This window comes from Pocillopora damicornis, chromosome 3 (genome assembly GCF_964200805.1).
Source record: "Pocillopora damicornis chromosome 3, jaPocDami1.2, whole genome shotgun sequence".
In the NCBI taxonomy this organism is placed as follows: domain Eukaryota; kingdom Metazoa; phylum Cnidaria; class Anthozoa; order Scleractinia; family Pocilloporidae; genus Pocillopora; species Pocillopora damicornis.
Window position 1 is genome coordinate 21532953 of NC_142672.1, and position 15531 is coordinate 21548483.

At 37.2% G+C, this 15531-nt stretch overlaps 2 protein-coding genes across 2 annotated transcripts; one reads left to right on the forward strand and one right to left on the reverse strand.

Moving 5' to 3' along the window:
- The first annotated feature begins 235 nt into the window (after positions 1 to 235).
- Positions 236 to 11532, forward strand: LOC113664808 (uncharacterized). The gene is made up of 13 exons (XM_027180429.2): positions 236 to 709; positions 1663 to 1752; positions 4935 to 5021; positions 5364 to 5412; positions 6015 to 6150; positions 6532 to 6600; positions 6941 to 6977; positions 7412 to 7495; positions 7886 to 7936; positions 8070 to 8146; positions 8309 to 8420; positions 9100 to 9175; positions 9349 to 11532. The coding sequence occupies exons 4-13, from the start codon at positions 5388 to 5390 to the stop codon at positions 10764 to 10766; spliced, it is 2085 nt and encodes a 694-aa protein (XP_027036230.2). The 5' UTR covers positions 236 to 709; positions 1663 to 1752; positions 4935 to 5021; positions 5364 to 5387; the 3' UTR covers positions 10767 to 11532.
- LOC113664810 (progestin and adipoQ receptor family member 3) lies at positions 10812 to 15502 on the reverse strand. Its single transcript, XM_027180432.2, has 6 exons — positions 14992 to 15502; positions 13948 to 14110; positions 13279 to 13431; positions 12302 to 12499; positions 11859 to 11949; positions 10812 to 11052 (listed from the first exon to the last, which is right to left on the reverse strand). Exons 1-6 carry the CDS (start codon positions 15183 to 15185, stop codon positions 10877 to 10879), a joined length of 975 nt encoding a protein of 324 aa, XP_027036233.2. The 5' UTR covers positions 15186 to 15502; the 3' UTR covers positions 10812 to 10876.
- Between the last annotated feature and the right edge of the window lie 29 nt (positions 15503 to 15531).

Genomic DNA, 15531 nt, shown 5'->3' on the forward strand with positions numbered 1-15531 from the left:
GGTTTATGGTGATCGCAATTTTGAAAAAGAATCCAGAATTCTAGTTTGTAGGTCTGGTGCGGATTTATTTTCAACCCGCACTTCTTGAACCAAAAGCAAATCCTGCGTTTTATCTCTCTGGATTCGCCAAAAGGCTTCATTTTTTGGCAACTTTTGTAACTTAGGTTGAGGTTCTAATAGTGAACGAGAAGGAATTGGAACGAACAAAAGTAGCTTTCCTAAATCGAGGAAGCATGGGTTCTAAGTGATGATCGAAAAAATGGCGGGAGATTAAACTTAAATACAGTATCCGTACCCGTTCATGGCTTAGGACCCGGTGAAATATTCTTAGGTGGGTGTCAATAATCTCTGGTTTATTTTAGAACCAGCCAAGAGAACGGAAAACCTCTCTGCCCTCCGCAACAAGACGCTCTGTGTGGACTTAAGTGGGTGGATTTGCGAGGCTCAATGTGCAAAAGGTTTGAAAAACAACGTAAATAAACCGCACTTGCGAAATCTTTTCTTCCGATTGCTTCACTTGACTCGACTTGGAGTCAAGTTGGTGTTTGTTGTTGATGGAAAACCGCCTGAACTGAAATGGGATGCAATCGCCAAGCGAGTTCAAGCGAGAGATGGCGGGCAGTTCTGCAAGGTCAAGAAACCTGCTAAAGCTAGCGCTGGCTCGGGGGCTCGTGTCGGTCGATCGCAGTTTGCGATTTGGGTCAGAGAGGTAAGATCATCTTTCTTTTACGTTTTCATTTTTTTACCAGATCTCTTTCTGTATTATGCCTGAATGTTTCTTATGCTAGAACGCAGAACTGGCGTGATTTTTATACTACATGGGATCAGGCCTGGCTAACGGTTTTTGGGTATTGAGGGTCAATTTTTTAAGGTGTGTAGTTTGTCTAAGGGTTATTTAGGTGTGTTTCTCAGAACACTGACCAACAATTTCTAAAAGTCTATGATGCTAAAGAGAGGAATTACTTACACACTTTTTCTTTTAAGTGTAAAAACTGGTTTGAAGAGGGGGGTAAAGGGGAAGTCTTGCTAATGTTTCACAGACATGAAGTAGATATAGTGCATTGTGAAAAATCAGATATTTGCATCTAAGTTCACACATTGCAAATAGCAAAAATTTCGTAGTTCATTGGGACCTTTAATTTGGTATCTTCACTGGTCACGAAATTTGAAAACACTTTATCCTCTATTCCAATAACCCCTTCCCCCCCCTTTTTTATGAAGAAGTGTGCCTATTGATTTTCCAAATGCACAAGTCAGGTGTAAGAAATAACTTAGGATTCATGAGATAACTCTGAAGACATTTATGAGGTTTTTGTAAATTTAATACTTGAGAGCTGGCAGGTCGCAAATGTCAGTGTACTGGCAATAAACCTTGTTTTCTTTTTTTGTAATACATTGACAGTCCAATTAACCCTTCAACTCCCAGATCAAATTTGTAATTCTCCTTACTGTCAGCCATACAATTCATATGATGTTAGTTCTGAGAATTTAGTATTGGATCAAGTCGTTATCCCCAAATTGATCTTTTTTTATCTGGTTGATATTGTATCAACATTGTAAGGAAAAATTCTGTCTTGGTCACTCATGGGAGTTAAAGGGTTAACTCTCTTCCTTGCTGCTTGGCATTTGTTAGTAAATTAGAAAAATCTTTTTTTAACACAGTGCCAGAAGTTGTTGAACCTATTAGGGGTGCCATGTCTTGAGAGTGAGGGTGAAGCTGAAGCACTTTGTGCATGGCTTGATCTCCATCAGGTAGGTTTAGAGATATTTTACTTCTTGTTTTGAAAGGTGTGTTTGTTCATCACGGTTATAATGATAAGTGATATTTCACCCTTTATACCCTAACTTCAGTATGCATATTCTCAATACTGTCCTCTTTTCATTTTCTATGGTACTTCAGGGCGTGAAATTGCGCTTAATACAGCACAGGCGGCCCAAGCTCACGTCTCGAGAAAAAGCCAACGATGAATTCATGAACGCGTCACGCGTTGTGTGACTCGGTGTTAGGTTACGGGAGGAACCGTTGAAAATTTGAACACGTTATAAAGCATAGTATGGGGAACGACATATGGTCGATTTACAACGATAAATATTTCGAAATCTGAATATTTTACACGTAAAATCAATAAAAACTTACTCATGCCCTGTGTATCCGTCGTAGTTTCTAGCGATTTCTGCTGTTTTAAGCTTGCTTTACCATCACTGTTAACCATGTCAAAAGACGAAGTCAAGGCTGCACACTCAGATTTCGACCTTGGTCCACGCGGAGGTGATTTGCGCCCCGAAAATCCTCCCGATCGGCATTTTTCTCAGCCACACTTTACGATCTAAGATCGCTGCACCCTGGGACATGTCTCAGTACCAAAACTTCACGCGCATTTCGCTGGAAACGAGTGTTTTCTACCTGAATTTCCAAGTTCGCTTCTTTCTGGTTAAGCTTTGAACACGAAGACTGGACACGGCCGCGAAAGAGACTTGGGTACGAGGTCAATTTTCTCTCTACCGCGAGTGGTACGGTCGATTAATGTACAATACTTACCCCATCTCCACAGAGGCAACTCGCCTTAACCTATTGTCCTAATCAACCAATCAGACAGCGAGTCGAAAGTAAAACAGATAAACAACGTACAAAATTTGAATATTCTGCGGGGTTTTCTGTGAGCATCTAAGCTTCGATTATTTTCGCGAAAATGCTATCGAAGAGGAAGAGATGCGGTGAAATTGACGGCGAAGTTATGACCCTTGCAAGCCAAGCGTACTACCTCCGCCTGTCCTGCGATAAGCGAACGCTCATATCGACGAAATGCCAGTAACCACCAAACTACTCTACTGAATATTACAAAGAACGAGTTTTCACAGGAAGGAAAATTATGAACACTAACACAATGAACTTCATTTGACAATCTGCGAGCTAATCGAAATTTTATTGTCCTTTACAATGGATTTCCGGTGACTAAATAGACATTTACTCCAACGTAAATTAGGAGGGTAGATCATGAGTAATTCATGAGTGAGTCGAATCTTGAGGGTTTTTCCATTTTTCCAGAAGTCTAGTGACATCAACTGGCAAAACATTGTAGTTTGATAGGCCATGCATGGAAGGGTAGATGCAATCGACGTTAGGACATCATGTGGACAATGGTATTTACATTGCGGTATGTAAGACTTCACATACCAGGTTCGCTTTAATTACAGTCAATTTCAGGTGGCGAAATATTTCACCTCTCCATGAATTTCACAAGAAATCTACGTGTAGGAAAAACTAATATTCGTATCGGATTCCGACGTCAAACTTGCGAAAAGTTATGATACCTAAATATTTATCCTAGGTTCGCACTAGGAAATTTCTTCTCTATTAATATAAGCTTTTCACCCGTGATTTTATCAGTAAAGTTCCCAAAATGAAATATTAGGATTTTCATCTTGAAACTTTGCCACTCTTAACCTTCTGATTCGCTTCGCCGTTAATTTCACCGCATCTCTTCCTCTTCGATAGCATTTTCGCGAAAATAATCGAAGCTTAGATGCTCACAGAAAACCCCACAGAATATTCAAATTTTGTACGTTGTTTATCTGTTTTACTTTCGACTCGCTGTCTGATTGGTTGATTAGGACAATAGGTTAAGGCGAGTTGCCTCTGTGGAGATGGGGTAAGTATTGTACATTAATCGACCGTACCACTCGCGGTAGAGAGAAAATTGACCTCGTACCCAAGTCTCTTTCGCGGCCGTGTCCAGTCTTCGTGTTCAAAGCTTAACCAGAAAGAAGCGAACTTGGAAATTCAGGTAGAAAACACTCGTTTCCAGCGAAATGCGCGTGAAGTTTTGGTACTGAGACATGTCCCAGGGTGCAGCGATCTTAGATCGTAAAGTGTGGCTGAGAAAAATGCCGATCGGGAGGATTTTCGGGGCGCAAATCACCTCCGCGTGGACCAAGGTCGAAATCGGAGTGTGCAGCCTTGACTTCGTCTTTTGACATGGTTAACAGTGATGGTAAAGCAAGCTTAAAACAGCAGAAATCGCTAGAAACTTCGACGGATACACAGGGCATGAGTAAGTTTTTATTGATTTTACGTGTAAAATATTCAGATTTCGAAATATTTATCGTTATAAATCGACCATATTTCGTTCCCCATACTATGCCTTATAACGTGTTCAAATTTTCAACGGTTCCTCCCGTAACTTAACACCGAGTCACACAACGCGTGACGCGTTCATGAATTCATCGTTGGCTTTTTCTCGAGACGTGAGCTTGGGCCGCCTATGAATACAGGCGCCAATGCGACTAAATTTTTCACTTTGGCGACCAAATCCTGAAAGTTAGTCGCCAAATTGGCGACTAGAACGTTTCATCATAACCTTACCAAGAGATATAGTGAATTAAAAAGATTTGCAAAGATAAATCCGCGGCAAACTTCCTCATTAAGTTTGTTTCTAAAACGTAGCACGTGCTTCTCGATCGATAACTAGACGCCATCTTGGATTTAGATGAGCCTGAACGTTGTATATCATCCATCCTAGTGTCCACTTTGTAGCACTTAAAAGATCTTTTCCCTTACCTAATTTTGGAGGGTCTATCTAGAACGCTGACAGCGTAAAGAAAGATTTTGTTTGTCTTTGAAAATGGCGACCAACTTTTTGAGAATTGGCTGCCACTTTGAAGAATTTAGGAGCCAAGTGGCTATCAGAAAAAAAAGTTAATTTCACGCCCTGTACTTACAAGGAGCATTTGTCAGAATGAATGGTGAAAGGCTTATGCCTGAATCATCAACTTTGAAACTCTTTATGGTGGCTTAAATATTGCCTGTTTGTGATCTTATATTGCCTGAGTATAATTAATTTTTGATAAATTTGATATTGAGAGTCTGTTTTTAACAACTTTTGGTATAGCAAATAAAAGTTTTACTTAACAGTAAATAAATCAATTACCTACAGGTTGTGGATGGGTGTATAACCAATGATGGAGATGCATTTTTGTATGGAGCTAGAACAGTGTACAGAGATCTTTGTATCAGTGGAAAGGTGAGGCATCTTCAGACTGTGGTCCATGTAGTTCAATCATCTTACTGTGAAACTAAGTAAACTGAGAGCAACAGAATCACGGAATGTTATTGTATTCCAGGGAAAAAGCTATACATGCATAACAAAACCAAGAGAAATGGATGTGTTCTGCTGTAAGAAAACAATTTGAAAATTTGGGGTGAACTGGTAAAAGTAGGAGCAAACTGGCTTCGCTTCAGGAGGTGAACTTGCATTAAAGTGGAAGGGAATGAACTTGCAATATAATGGGGCAAAACCTTCATAAACATTAAAAAAAAATCCAGCTTTAAGGTGTTCAAGCTTCTTTTTTGTTTAAATTTTCAGGGTGGATCAGTAGAATGTTACAAAATGGAAGAGATTGAAGCCAAGCTTGGTATGTCACACCATGACTGCCCTCATCATGTTTTCCAAAGAAGTCCACCATTGTTCTTTCTTCATTTTTCTCTTTGGGAACTCTTGCTCTGAGTGAAAATTCTTGCACTCCTCACTAGCTCTGTTCACTGGAGAAATCATATCCTAGAACCCACTATTTTTGTCTTAGATTCCTCTCCATAACCTTATTTGGAATACTAATGTATGTGATTCTCCTTAGTATACATTCTTCATTTTATTGAAACTCTAGTTCAACACTTGCTTGACAAATCACCTGGGCCCTGGGCTTGCCAACAGGGGTAACAATAGTGAAAATTAGGGGAATTTAGTGGCAAACATACTATGAGGTGGCTTTGCTTGTCCACTGTTTCCAGATCAAATTGGAATTTCAAGTGTTATTTTCAGTGAAGGGAGAAAACAAGAGGATTTGGAGAAAATCCCTCCGAGCAAGAAAGAGAACCATCAATAAACTCAACCTAAAATTTTACCCTGGCCACAGGGGTGGGAGGTCAGCACTTTCACCTCTGTGCCATCCCACTCCAATCTTCAACAGATGGTTAAATTAAAACTGTTATGTGTTAGCTCTTTCATGCTTTGTTTTAGATCTCAACAGACAGAAGCTGGTTGCACTTGGTATACTTCTAGGATGTGATTACCTTCCACAAGGCGTATCAGGAGTAGGAAAGGAAATTGCCATGAAGCTAATTAAGAGTGTCAATCACAAAAACCTACTTGACAGGTTAAAATAATTACTTAAAATTCAATATTATCTACTTTTAATTAATTGCAATCAATGCCAGTTACAGTATGCTTCATTTATTGACCTCTCTTGATTGAGTAGCTGATAAGAGCATGACTTGCCTTTAAAGGCTCACAGATTTAATTGATATTTGGCTCAAAATTCTATGGAAAACCACAACAAGTCCTAAAAGCAAAAGTTGTGAACATTTTGTCATTCAAACAATGATTTTGCACCTCTGGTATCAATAGCAATTTGTGCTCTTACAAGGTGACACTGACACAGTCATGACATTCTTAACAATAGTTTACAGATGATACAGCTGTTAGGCTGTTTTCATTTGTTTTGTACTTGCATTAATTCTGGATTGATTTCTTTAAGGTTCTATGAATGGACAAAGGTTTCAGACCATGATGAAATTCTTTCAAGCGTGGAGAAGCTTGTGAAATGGTAAATCTTTTGATAAAGTGACAAAATTCTTAAAACAGTTGCCAAACCCTGTAACTAACCAATCTTAAGTGGAGCGCCATGTTATAAATAGTCTTCAATGGATATTGTAGGTGGACTAGATGACCAGTGTAGAGTTTTTTATTTGAATTCAGCAAAAATTTTTTCGCTGAACAAATTTTGCTTGACAAAATATATGAGCTGTCTTTAAATAAAACCCTAGATACAAGCATGAAACTGTGACAATGGCCTAAAAGTGATATTATTTTTATTGAATAAATGTCTTAGAGCTTTTTTTCCAAACAGCCATTTTTTAACCACCAGTAATTTAACTTGTTTATAGCAAAGCTCTAAAAGACGAGAACTTCCCACATCCAGAGGTAAGTGAACATAAATTAGTAAGAGACATGTTCTGTACAATATTTAAAACGTTTATTTAGTGACCCAACCAAGAAGTAGTGGAAGTAATTAACCCTTGGATCCCTGAGAGTGACCTATATCTAATTTCTCCTCACAACATCACCTTTGAATCACAAATTAAGGTCATGAGAATAAAGGAAATGATCACCAACTGTTGATTGTTGCACAAATTCTCCTTGTCATTACCCTAGGAAAAGTGTATTGGACAGTATGGAGAATATGCATACTGATGTTAGGGTGTAAAGGGTCATATAGAAGCTTAGTAATTGTTTCATTGATTGCAAAGATTCAGAGCAAAATGTCAAGTAATGTATTCTCTTGCATAGGATCATAAAATGGTAGGTCTCCTGTTGAATGTCTCTGTTTCAGACTGTTTTTGGTTTCTCATCATCAGGTTATTCAGGAATTTCTGTCACCAAAAGTTGTCCCTCAGCAAGTTTCCTTAAAGATCTTCAATCCAGATCTAAGAGGCTTGCAGGTGACTGTAACCTGTAGTGAACTTAGTCATACATGTATAGTGTAGCTTAACAGTATACTACAATTGTATAAATCATATTTTGAGGAAAACCTCAAGGAGATAAAGTTTAGCATTCATTTAACTAATACTCCTTTATGCCATGCTAATGCCTCATTTTTTTATTTACTGTGTTCAGTACTTCAAATTTTAAATTCATTAAACTTTGTTTGTATTATTTGTTGTGCCTTTCTTTATTGTAAAAAGGCAAATTTCCTCCCAGGTTATCTTGATTTCCTTTTCTTAACCTGTTCATGAAATATACTTTTTTCTATTTCACATAATTTGTGCATATGGGCAAATATGTATTCCAGTTTGTGAGCACTAAAAGTTAGGAATTGTTCACTCTTCTAGGAATTCTGCCTCAAGCACTTGGAGTGGCCTGAGGAATATATCACAGAAAAGGTTATATTGAATTTTATATCATAGAATACTTCTTCATGCTTATTTCATACTGAGGATGATAAAGAAAGTTACTGTATGCATGAAGAATGCTTGTCAATGAAAGCTTAGTTCAAAGAGATTTCTTAAATTCTAGGTTCTTCTATTGATCACCTATTGGCAAATGACATCATCGCTAGAGAATCACACAATGATACTCGTTCAACCAGAAAGGTAAAACTAACTTTGGAGTAGCTGGAATGTTAAACTTTATTCTATATTGATCTGCATAGAATATACCATTCCTAATGAGTAATTCTCAGTTATTTTGATCAATACAAGCTTATCATTAAATTAAGATCAGGGTACCAATATGGTGTTTTATCTTGTATTTAGGATTGTAAAATCTCGTGTCCAACAGAGGATTGAATGTTATGAAGTTGAATGGAAAAACCTTAAACTTGGAGAAACATGTCCAGTTTCTTTTGTGACCATTGAGAGCAGAGAGGTATTACCAGGATTTGAAACAAATTGTTTGGAAAAAAATTGCTCTACCAAATGTAATTTAGTAGAGATTGATGAATGAAAGTGATGAAAAACAAGAAGAGGAAAATCATTTAGTTATGAATTTAATTTAAACACATTATCAAGGCTTAAGATTATTATATAAGGAAAATAATGAAAGGATTTCATAGGCTCCTACATTCATCTCCTCATTTCTTGCACCAATCTTTTCCTACATCAAACTCTTGGCAGCACTTCACTTTCTTGCAATAATTTCTTTGAACCTGTTATGTAATTATAGATGATGAGTAGGTGCATGATTAAATCAAATGACCTGTAGGAATTTAAGAAAACCTCTATTCTAGGTTGTATGATGTTCACTGTACATGGCATTTTATTGTGACTATATAAGAGACTCACCAGAATCTTTTCAGAATTTTTTGTGCCATTGGGTTAAGCTGCTTGCAGTCTAGCCTTTTATTGTAGGGGGATTCCAAACTGCATGGTCATGAGTTTTGAATCTGATGAGTCTCTTCAGTGAGACGAAATGCAGTCATGAACTATTTTTTCATTAGTAATTGTGAGTATTTTCTTGCGGCAATTATCGGTACTATTGTATGGTATAATCAATATGAGGCTTTTGATTTGAGATACCAAATATTCTTAACCTTGACTTTTTTCAGCTTTTTACTCAAGCATATCCTGAGGTTGTTGAAGAATTCCACATGAATGAAGCAATGAAACTGTCCAAAAAAACAAGTAAGCTGATAGGATATTCCTCCTTGCTGATCCTGACCTGTCTTTCAATCTTCTGAGGGAAACCGTGATCATAATGAGTGACATAATGAGTTTTTACTTAGGTTGTTGAATTAACTAAGCTTCTACCTTTCAATGTATTTAATGTATGTGCTTGTATTTATTTGTTATTTCAGAAAAGAAGAAAGCCACTACATCTGTGTCCTCTTCAGAATATCTTGAAAATGAAGTGGAGTTTCTATCAAGGCAGCTCGAAGATATAAGTGTGGGTCATTCTCGACAATTGCAAAGTTCTGAGCCAAAAAATGAAAGTTGTTCTAGCAGTTTATTTGGCGATGTCTCAACTAACGATTCCCTGCAAGATGTTATTGACTCTGTACTTCCAACATTCAATGATTACTCACTACATCCACCAAGGATGAAACTCTCACTTGTCAATAGTGGTCATCCTGATAGTGATGATGATGGATATCATGATGACAGTGATGACAATGATGACAATGATGATGATGATGATGAGGATGATGACATAAAAGAGTGCAATGTGAATATACCTGGGGATCCCAATTCATTACAGAGGGAATTAGCTCCAGATAATCTTGATTCTGAATATGGGTGTGGAGTTGATGGCAGTTATGGGGGGATATCAAAATCTTTGATGTTAAGAGATGTTCAAGCAACCCAGTGTCATCTTCAAGTTGATGTTTCCATTGAGAATCATGACATGACTGATAAGAAAATTTCCAATGCTAAAACAAATGAATATCCAAGGAAAAGACATGAAGCAAGGACAGTGGAGGAGGTTAAATCCATTTCAGAAAGTACAACTCAAAATGACTTTAAGTCCAGAAATATAAATGAACATGGAAAGAAATTTATGTTAGTAAATAATATAAAAAAATCAAAGCAAATGACAGTCTTAAGTGAGGCCGATGTTATTGAAATTTTTGGGTCCAGTGATGAGGATGATGATAGCGAATCATTTTTGTCAAGGCAGGTCTCTTCAAAATTCATGGAAAAGACATTGAAAGGAAGTGTAAGTAAGATCAAGTCAAGAAATGAAATTCCTGGTTTTGTCACTGAGTCCTCAGAGATGAAAAGCTTACTGGGACCAGGCCATTATGCAAATTCAGACTTTTTAGGCCAAACTCATCAGCACAATTTCCCTGAGGAATATAGTTTTAGGACAAATGAGTGTGTGCCAGATAGTTTGCAAGAGTTTTTGAGGGATCATTCAAGGGCTTTCTTAGGTAAAGATGACGTGAAGTATGTAAATGACACAAAGAAAAGCAAGAAGGAACTACTAGAATCCAAAGGGCAAGTTCTTAAGCCACAAAATAATGGCCTAATCAGTGCACCTCAGAGTTCAAATTGTAAATCCAAAACAGCTGTGAAATCAAATGGTTTCTCTGATGTTTACTCAGCTGGTAGATATGAAGAAGTTCAAGGAGATAAGTGTGGGAAAGAAAATGTTGATTCACCATTTGATGATTTTATGCCTGCTCCTCTGTCAAAACGACTGGCAAAGCAGCTGAGAGGCAAACAAAGACTTGCTAGTCTTCATTCCATTTCATCTGTTTCAGATGATAAATGAACCAAAAAGGGAGTCTCAAACACAGAGAAATGCTAGTAATGATTCGGAAAATATATCAAGTTTATTTTTTACTATTGATAACTTTAAAATATACTATTTTCAGTAATCTGTTATAGTAAGTCAAGTTCAAATGAAAAGTCCGAAGTTGAAAGTTCACTGTTTGTTAAACACTGATATTCCAATCTGTACTTCATGTAGATGAGATTTGATCTGTGCCACCAGTAAAAAGCTACAACAATAAATAGGTGCCACCATTGATGGCTTGATCCAACATAGTTTAGTTTACCTGCAAAAGGAGAAGAAAAAAGTTATGGGTCACCATAAGTACTACATACCTTAGGCCTCTCCCATAGAATGTTCTGTTTCTCATTGCCCAACCCAACCTTTGTTTTGGAGTTTCAGATGATTAAGACTTTGCCTCAAAGTTATTGTTAATTAATTACCCTAATTAACTTTAGCTTGTATATTGTATCCCATTCAGGAACATTCTGCTGAGGAAAACAGGTAGAAAAGGACACATGAATCCAAGCTTTTCTTGAACTTGGGCTCTCATTCAATTTTTTTTTCAAGTTTTTCCCCAACTGACAGAGCCACTTTCATCGCAGGAAAGGCAATGGGAAACGAAATGAGCACTGTATGGCAAGAAAACTTAATAAACCCTTTGACCCCTAAGAGTGACTAGCATCTAATTTCTCCCAACAATGTAACCCCTAAATCATATGTTAAGATTATGAGAATAAAGGAAATGATCAGCGACTAAAGAAAAGCTTGTATGAGTCATGATTGTTAAACAAATTCCCCTTGTTAACACCTTAGTAAATTTAATAGAGAACAGTATGGGGAATACCCATATTGATGTTGGGGTGGAAAGAGTGAAAACAGTATTTTTTGGGGTGCACTCAGGATTAAATGAGCTTGTGCAGTTGACACCAACCACAATTATTCACCTCAGTTAAAGAAAGAGATGGATATCAGTCACAATTTAGTGAAAAATAGCAATTCTAGCTAGCAATTTTAATGTAATTATCATTTTGAACACAAGTTTCATGTATTTAATTTTAAATTAAAGTACAATCACGTTGTTTACTTTACCTGGGAAATATCGTTCTGGTATTTTAAGTGCATAAAATCCTAAAGCAAGAATTCCCAGCAAATACATGACAACCACTTTTGGAATGAAGAGCTAAAAGAACAATTAAAATGTGTTAGATTTCAGGTAATAAAAGTAAATTTATAATACTTTTAATTTAATAATACTTTTAGAATACTGTTGAGAAGAATGATTTAGAGACTTTCATTTTGAAAATAAATCACCTTTACCCTGCATTTCAATTTGCTAATTCTTAAAGTGGATCTCTCATTAGAATGGATTTCCAAAGGTGAGCTTCAAAGCATGAGAATTTGCAAACAAATTGCACCTAAAAAATCAAAGTATCTTGTACACTGTTTTGGTTATCATCACTGATAATCTTCTCTAAGGTAAAACATCTGGGTAGCGAGACCTATCCCCCTTAAACTAACTTTTGTGTACCTACCCTCACAGAGAAGTCATTCCATCCTCCAAGCAGCAGTACCCAGTGGATTGCTGGGACCACACCATATGCCACCAGGCTACAGAACAGTAAAAGACGTCTACTTGCCCAATGTGATGTCAAGAAAGAATGATGAAATTGAAATGCCAATGAAACAAAAGTCAGAAGAATCACACCAACCAGGTAAATGCTTTGCCAAGTCTAGAAGATCAATTCAAAGTAAAAAGTATTATTTTAGATTTCTAGACTTAACTATTACCAAAAAAAAAAAAAAAAGTTTTTCGAAATTCAAATACCTTGCTATAACAAAGTGTGAAGGAATTTCCTTCACACTTTGTTATAGCAAGGTATTTGAACCACCAGTGATTATATACTGAAGATGTGATAATAGATCATCCTCATGGCCTAGAAATTATATAAGGTAAATTTTACCATTGATTATGTACTCTGATTATGCTGGTGAGGGCTGTCCCAATAGGGACTGTTGTCAGTTACGATGACCAAAGTTCCAACAACCTGAGTGGAAGTCATGATCAGAGTCTTTATATCTCACGTATGCTATGCATGTCACATGCCTGCCCATTAAAGCTGTCGATCACTTGTGAATACTGGAGAATCTCACACCTATGACTCACAATTCTAGAGTGCTACCCTTTATCAACTACCAAGCAATAGAAATCTAGTGTTCATAACCTAAATATTTACCCTTTCACTCCCAAAGTCTTATTAGTAATTCTCCTTGCTGTCTCTCTGATGTAATGTGAGTTTGGAGAAATTGGTATTGGATTAACTAATAATCCATTATTTTGATTTTCTTTTTTCTCATTACTTGTCTGCTCCATGTTGTATCAGAAGTATAAGGAGAAACTCTGTCTTGGTCACTTGTCGGAGTTAAAGGATTAAAAATAAATTGAATATAGATTCCCACTAACATTTATCTGAATAAATATATATTCCAAGATACACTGTATATCCCTTACCACATGACAATAAAATGCGTAGTAAACCGCAGGCACATAGCAAGCACACACACCAAGTGAGACACCAGCCAGGTCAAGTGACAACCAAAGGTGAAAAACTCTTTCAGAGTGACAGCAAAATAAATGATAGAAGGCAGAAAAGAACATGCAAATCTGGAAAAGAGGAAACATGCCACTGTTCAGGAGTAAGGATGAGTATTTGGTGAGCACAAGTTGGAAGCCTGCTCTGTTCTGTAATTGGCCATTTTATAGTTGTGTAGTTAGTTGCCAAGCCTTTGATTTGGAGTGAGGCTGAAGGTAACCTTGTAGTGATAGAGAACAGTGTCTAGTTAACATGATGACAAAGTAATTTATATTTGAAAAGCAGCAAGGTTTGTATCATTACAAGGTCACCCTTAGCCTCACTCCTATTCAAAGGCTTGGCAACCAAGCACACAATAATTGCTTATTTTAAACAGCCTTCAAGATTCCATGGGCAAAGTGAGTTTGGGGATAAGTTTATATTAACAGTAATAACATGGTGCTTGTCAAAAGTTAAATTCAATAGTACTGTCTTGAAACAAAACAAACCATTACTGTTTGCTTTATCTAGTAGGATGAAGGATTCTGGAACAATGCAAAATTGTTTGAATTTTTTTATTTCATCCACTTTCAAGGTGTCTTTCTTACCATATAGCCAATAAGTAAACATGTGAGCACCACATGATCAGAAAAAGTTCCATTGTGTTCTGGAATCTTGGCTAAGTTATCAACAAGGAGAAGGTAAAAGAAGTACAAGAATCCAAGTAAGTGAGACCAGATGTTGATGGACTCATTGGACAGTACAAAGAGACTGCAAAGTGAAGAGAAATTTCAAAGGTCAGAGTAATTTTACAAATAAAGAATTTTTACTCTTTTCACCCGAACATCAGTATGCAAGTTCTCTATGCTGTTCTATATCATTTCCTATAGTTCTTACAAAGAGAATTTGTCTAACAATCAAGAGCTTCTTGAGTTTGTGGTCATTTCCTTTGTTCTCAAAACCTTTATGTTTGATTTAGGGTGAAGCTGTTGGGAGAAATTAGATGCTTATCACTTTTAGGGGTTAAACTAAGAAGAGGTGTTGGATCTAATCCCACCTTGATATGTATGAAATTACGAGGAGTATAATTTTTGAAACTGCTTCTCCTGGCTACTCATTTGCAGAAAGTGAGTTAATCAGCTATGTAGTTCATCCCCTAATTTTATCAGCTGAAGTTTCCAAGAAAGTTTGGTGGTGCTCATTCATACTCCGCCTGGATTAGGAAACCATTAACGCAACACAATGACACTAAACAGGGCAGTTCCCTTAACCTTAAAATGCAACATTAAGCATACTTACCATAAAGCCACTCAAAAAAGGCGAAAATATTGCCATGCTAACCACGAGCCCACAAAAAAAGGTAAAAATATTGCCTCAATGTAATCAATTCTAATGACACCACCTTTTTTTTGTTGAGGGTTAATAATTAGTAGAAGAAGTAGAAACTTTCTGGAGTTCTAAGGCTATGATAATTGGGGTTAAGAGAAGTAATCAACATATTATTTATTTGTAACCTTTCTTTCTGAATATTCTGCTTACCTCCCATGAAAGACTTGTCCCTGTATGCATGCTGTCAAAAGTAACCCCAATGCAACCCGTAACAAAAGCAAAGCCACACCCAAGGGAGAAAGACTACTGCCCCTTCTACAAACCTTTTGATGCACATTTTGAAAGATAAGAAAGCCCGGTAACCAGACGTTACGTACGGATTTCCTCTTAGGAAGTACGGGACATCGTGGTAGTCATACAATTTCACAACCTTCGAATCCAGAAGAAAAGTACTTTTCAAATCTTTCTCGAACCCTCTCTCGTTTAAGTCCATTTGAATGCTCGGGAGATCAGCCATCTTTAATGTTCTCGATGTCCGATCTTCATTAGTAGTGTGTTACTACAGCGGACAACCAAAATCAAGGCGAATGGCAGAGTCCTTGGTTACTAGGAGGTTTCGATTCTGGAGAGTATTCTCTCTGCTGCGTTTTCTTGTCCTTGCATTCACATGCTTTTAGTTGTATTTTCTGTTGACGTGACCAGGATTGGAGGAGGAGTTCCAGCAGAATTTCCTACAGATTTATTCTTCAAAGTAAGCGGAAAGATTGATATCAATAATCGCCGGGCGTTCTAAGGTCCCCTAATCCCTTTTCTTCTCGTGGTCCTCCCGTGACTGTTTTCGATCGTGCGTTTACCCAAATTTG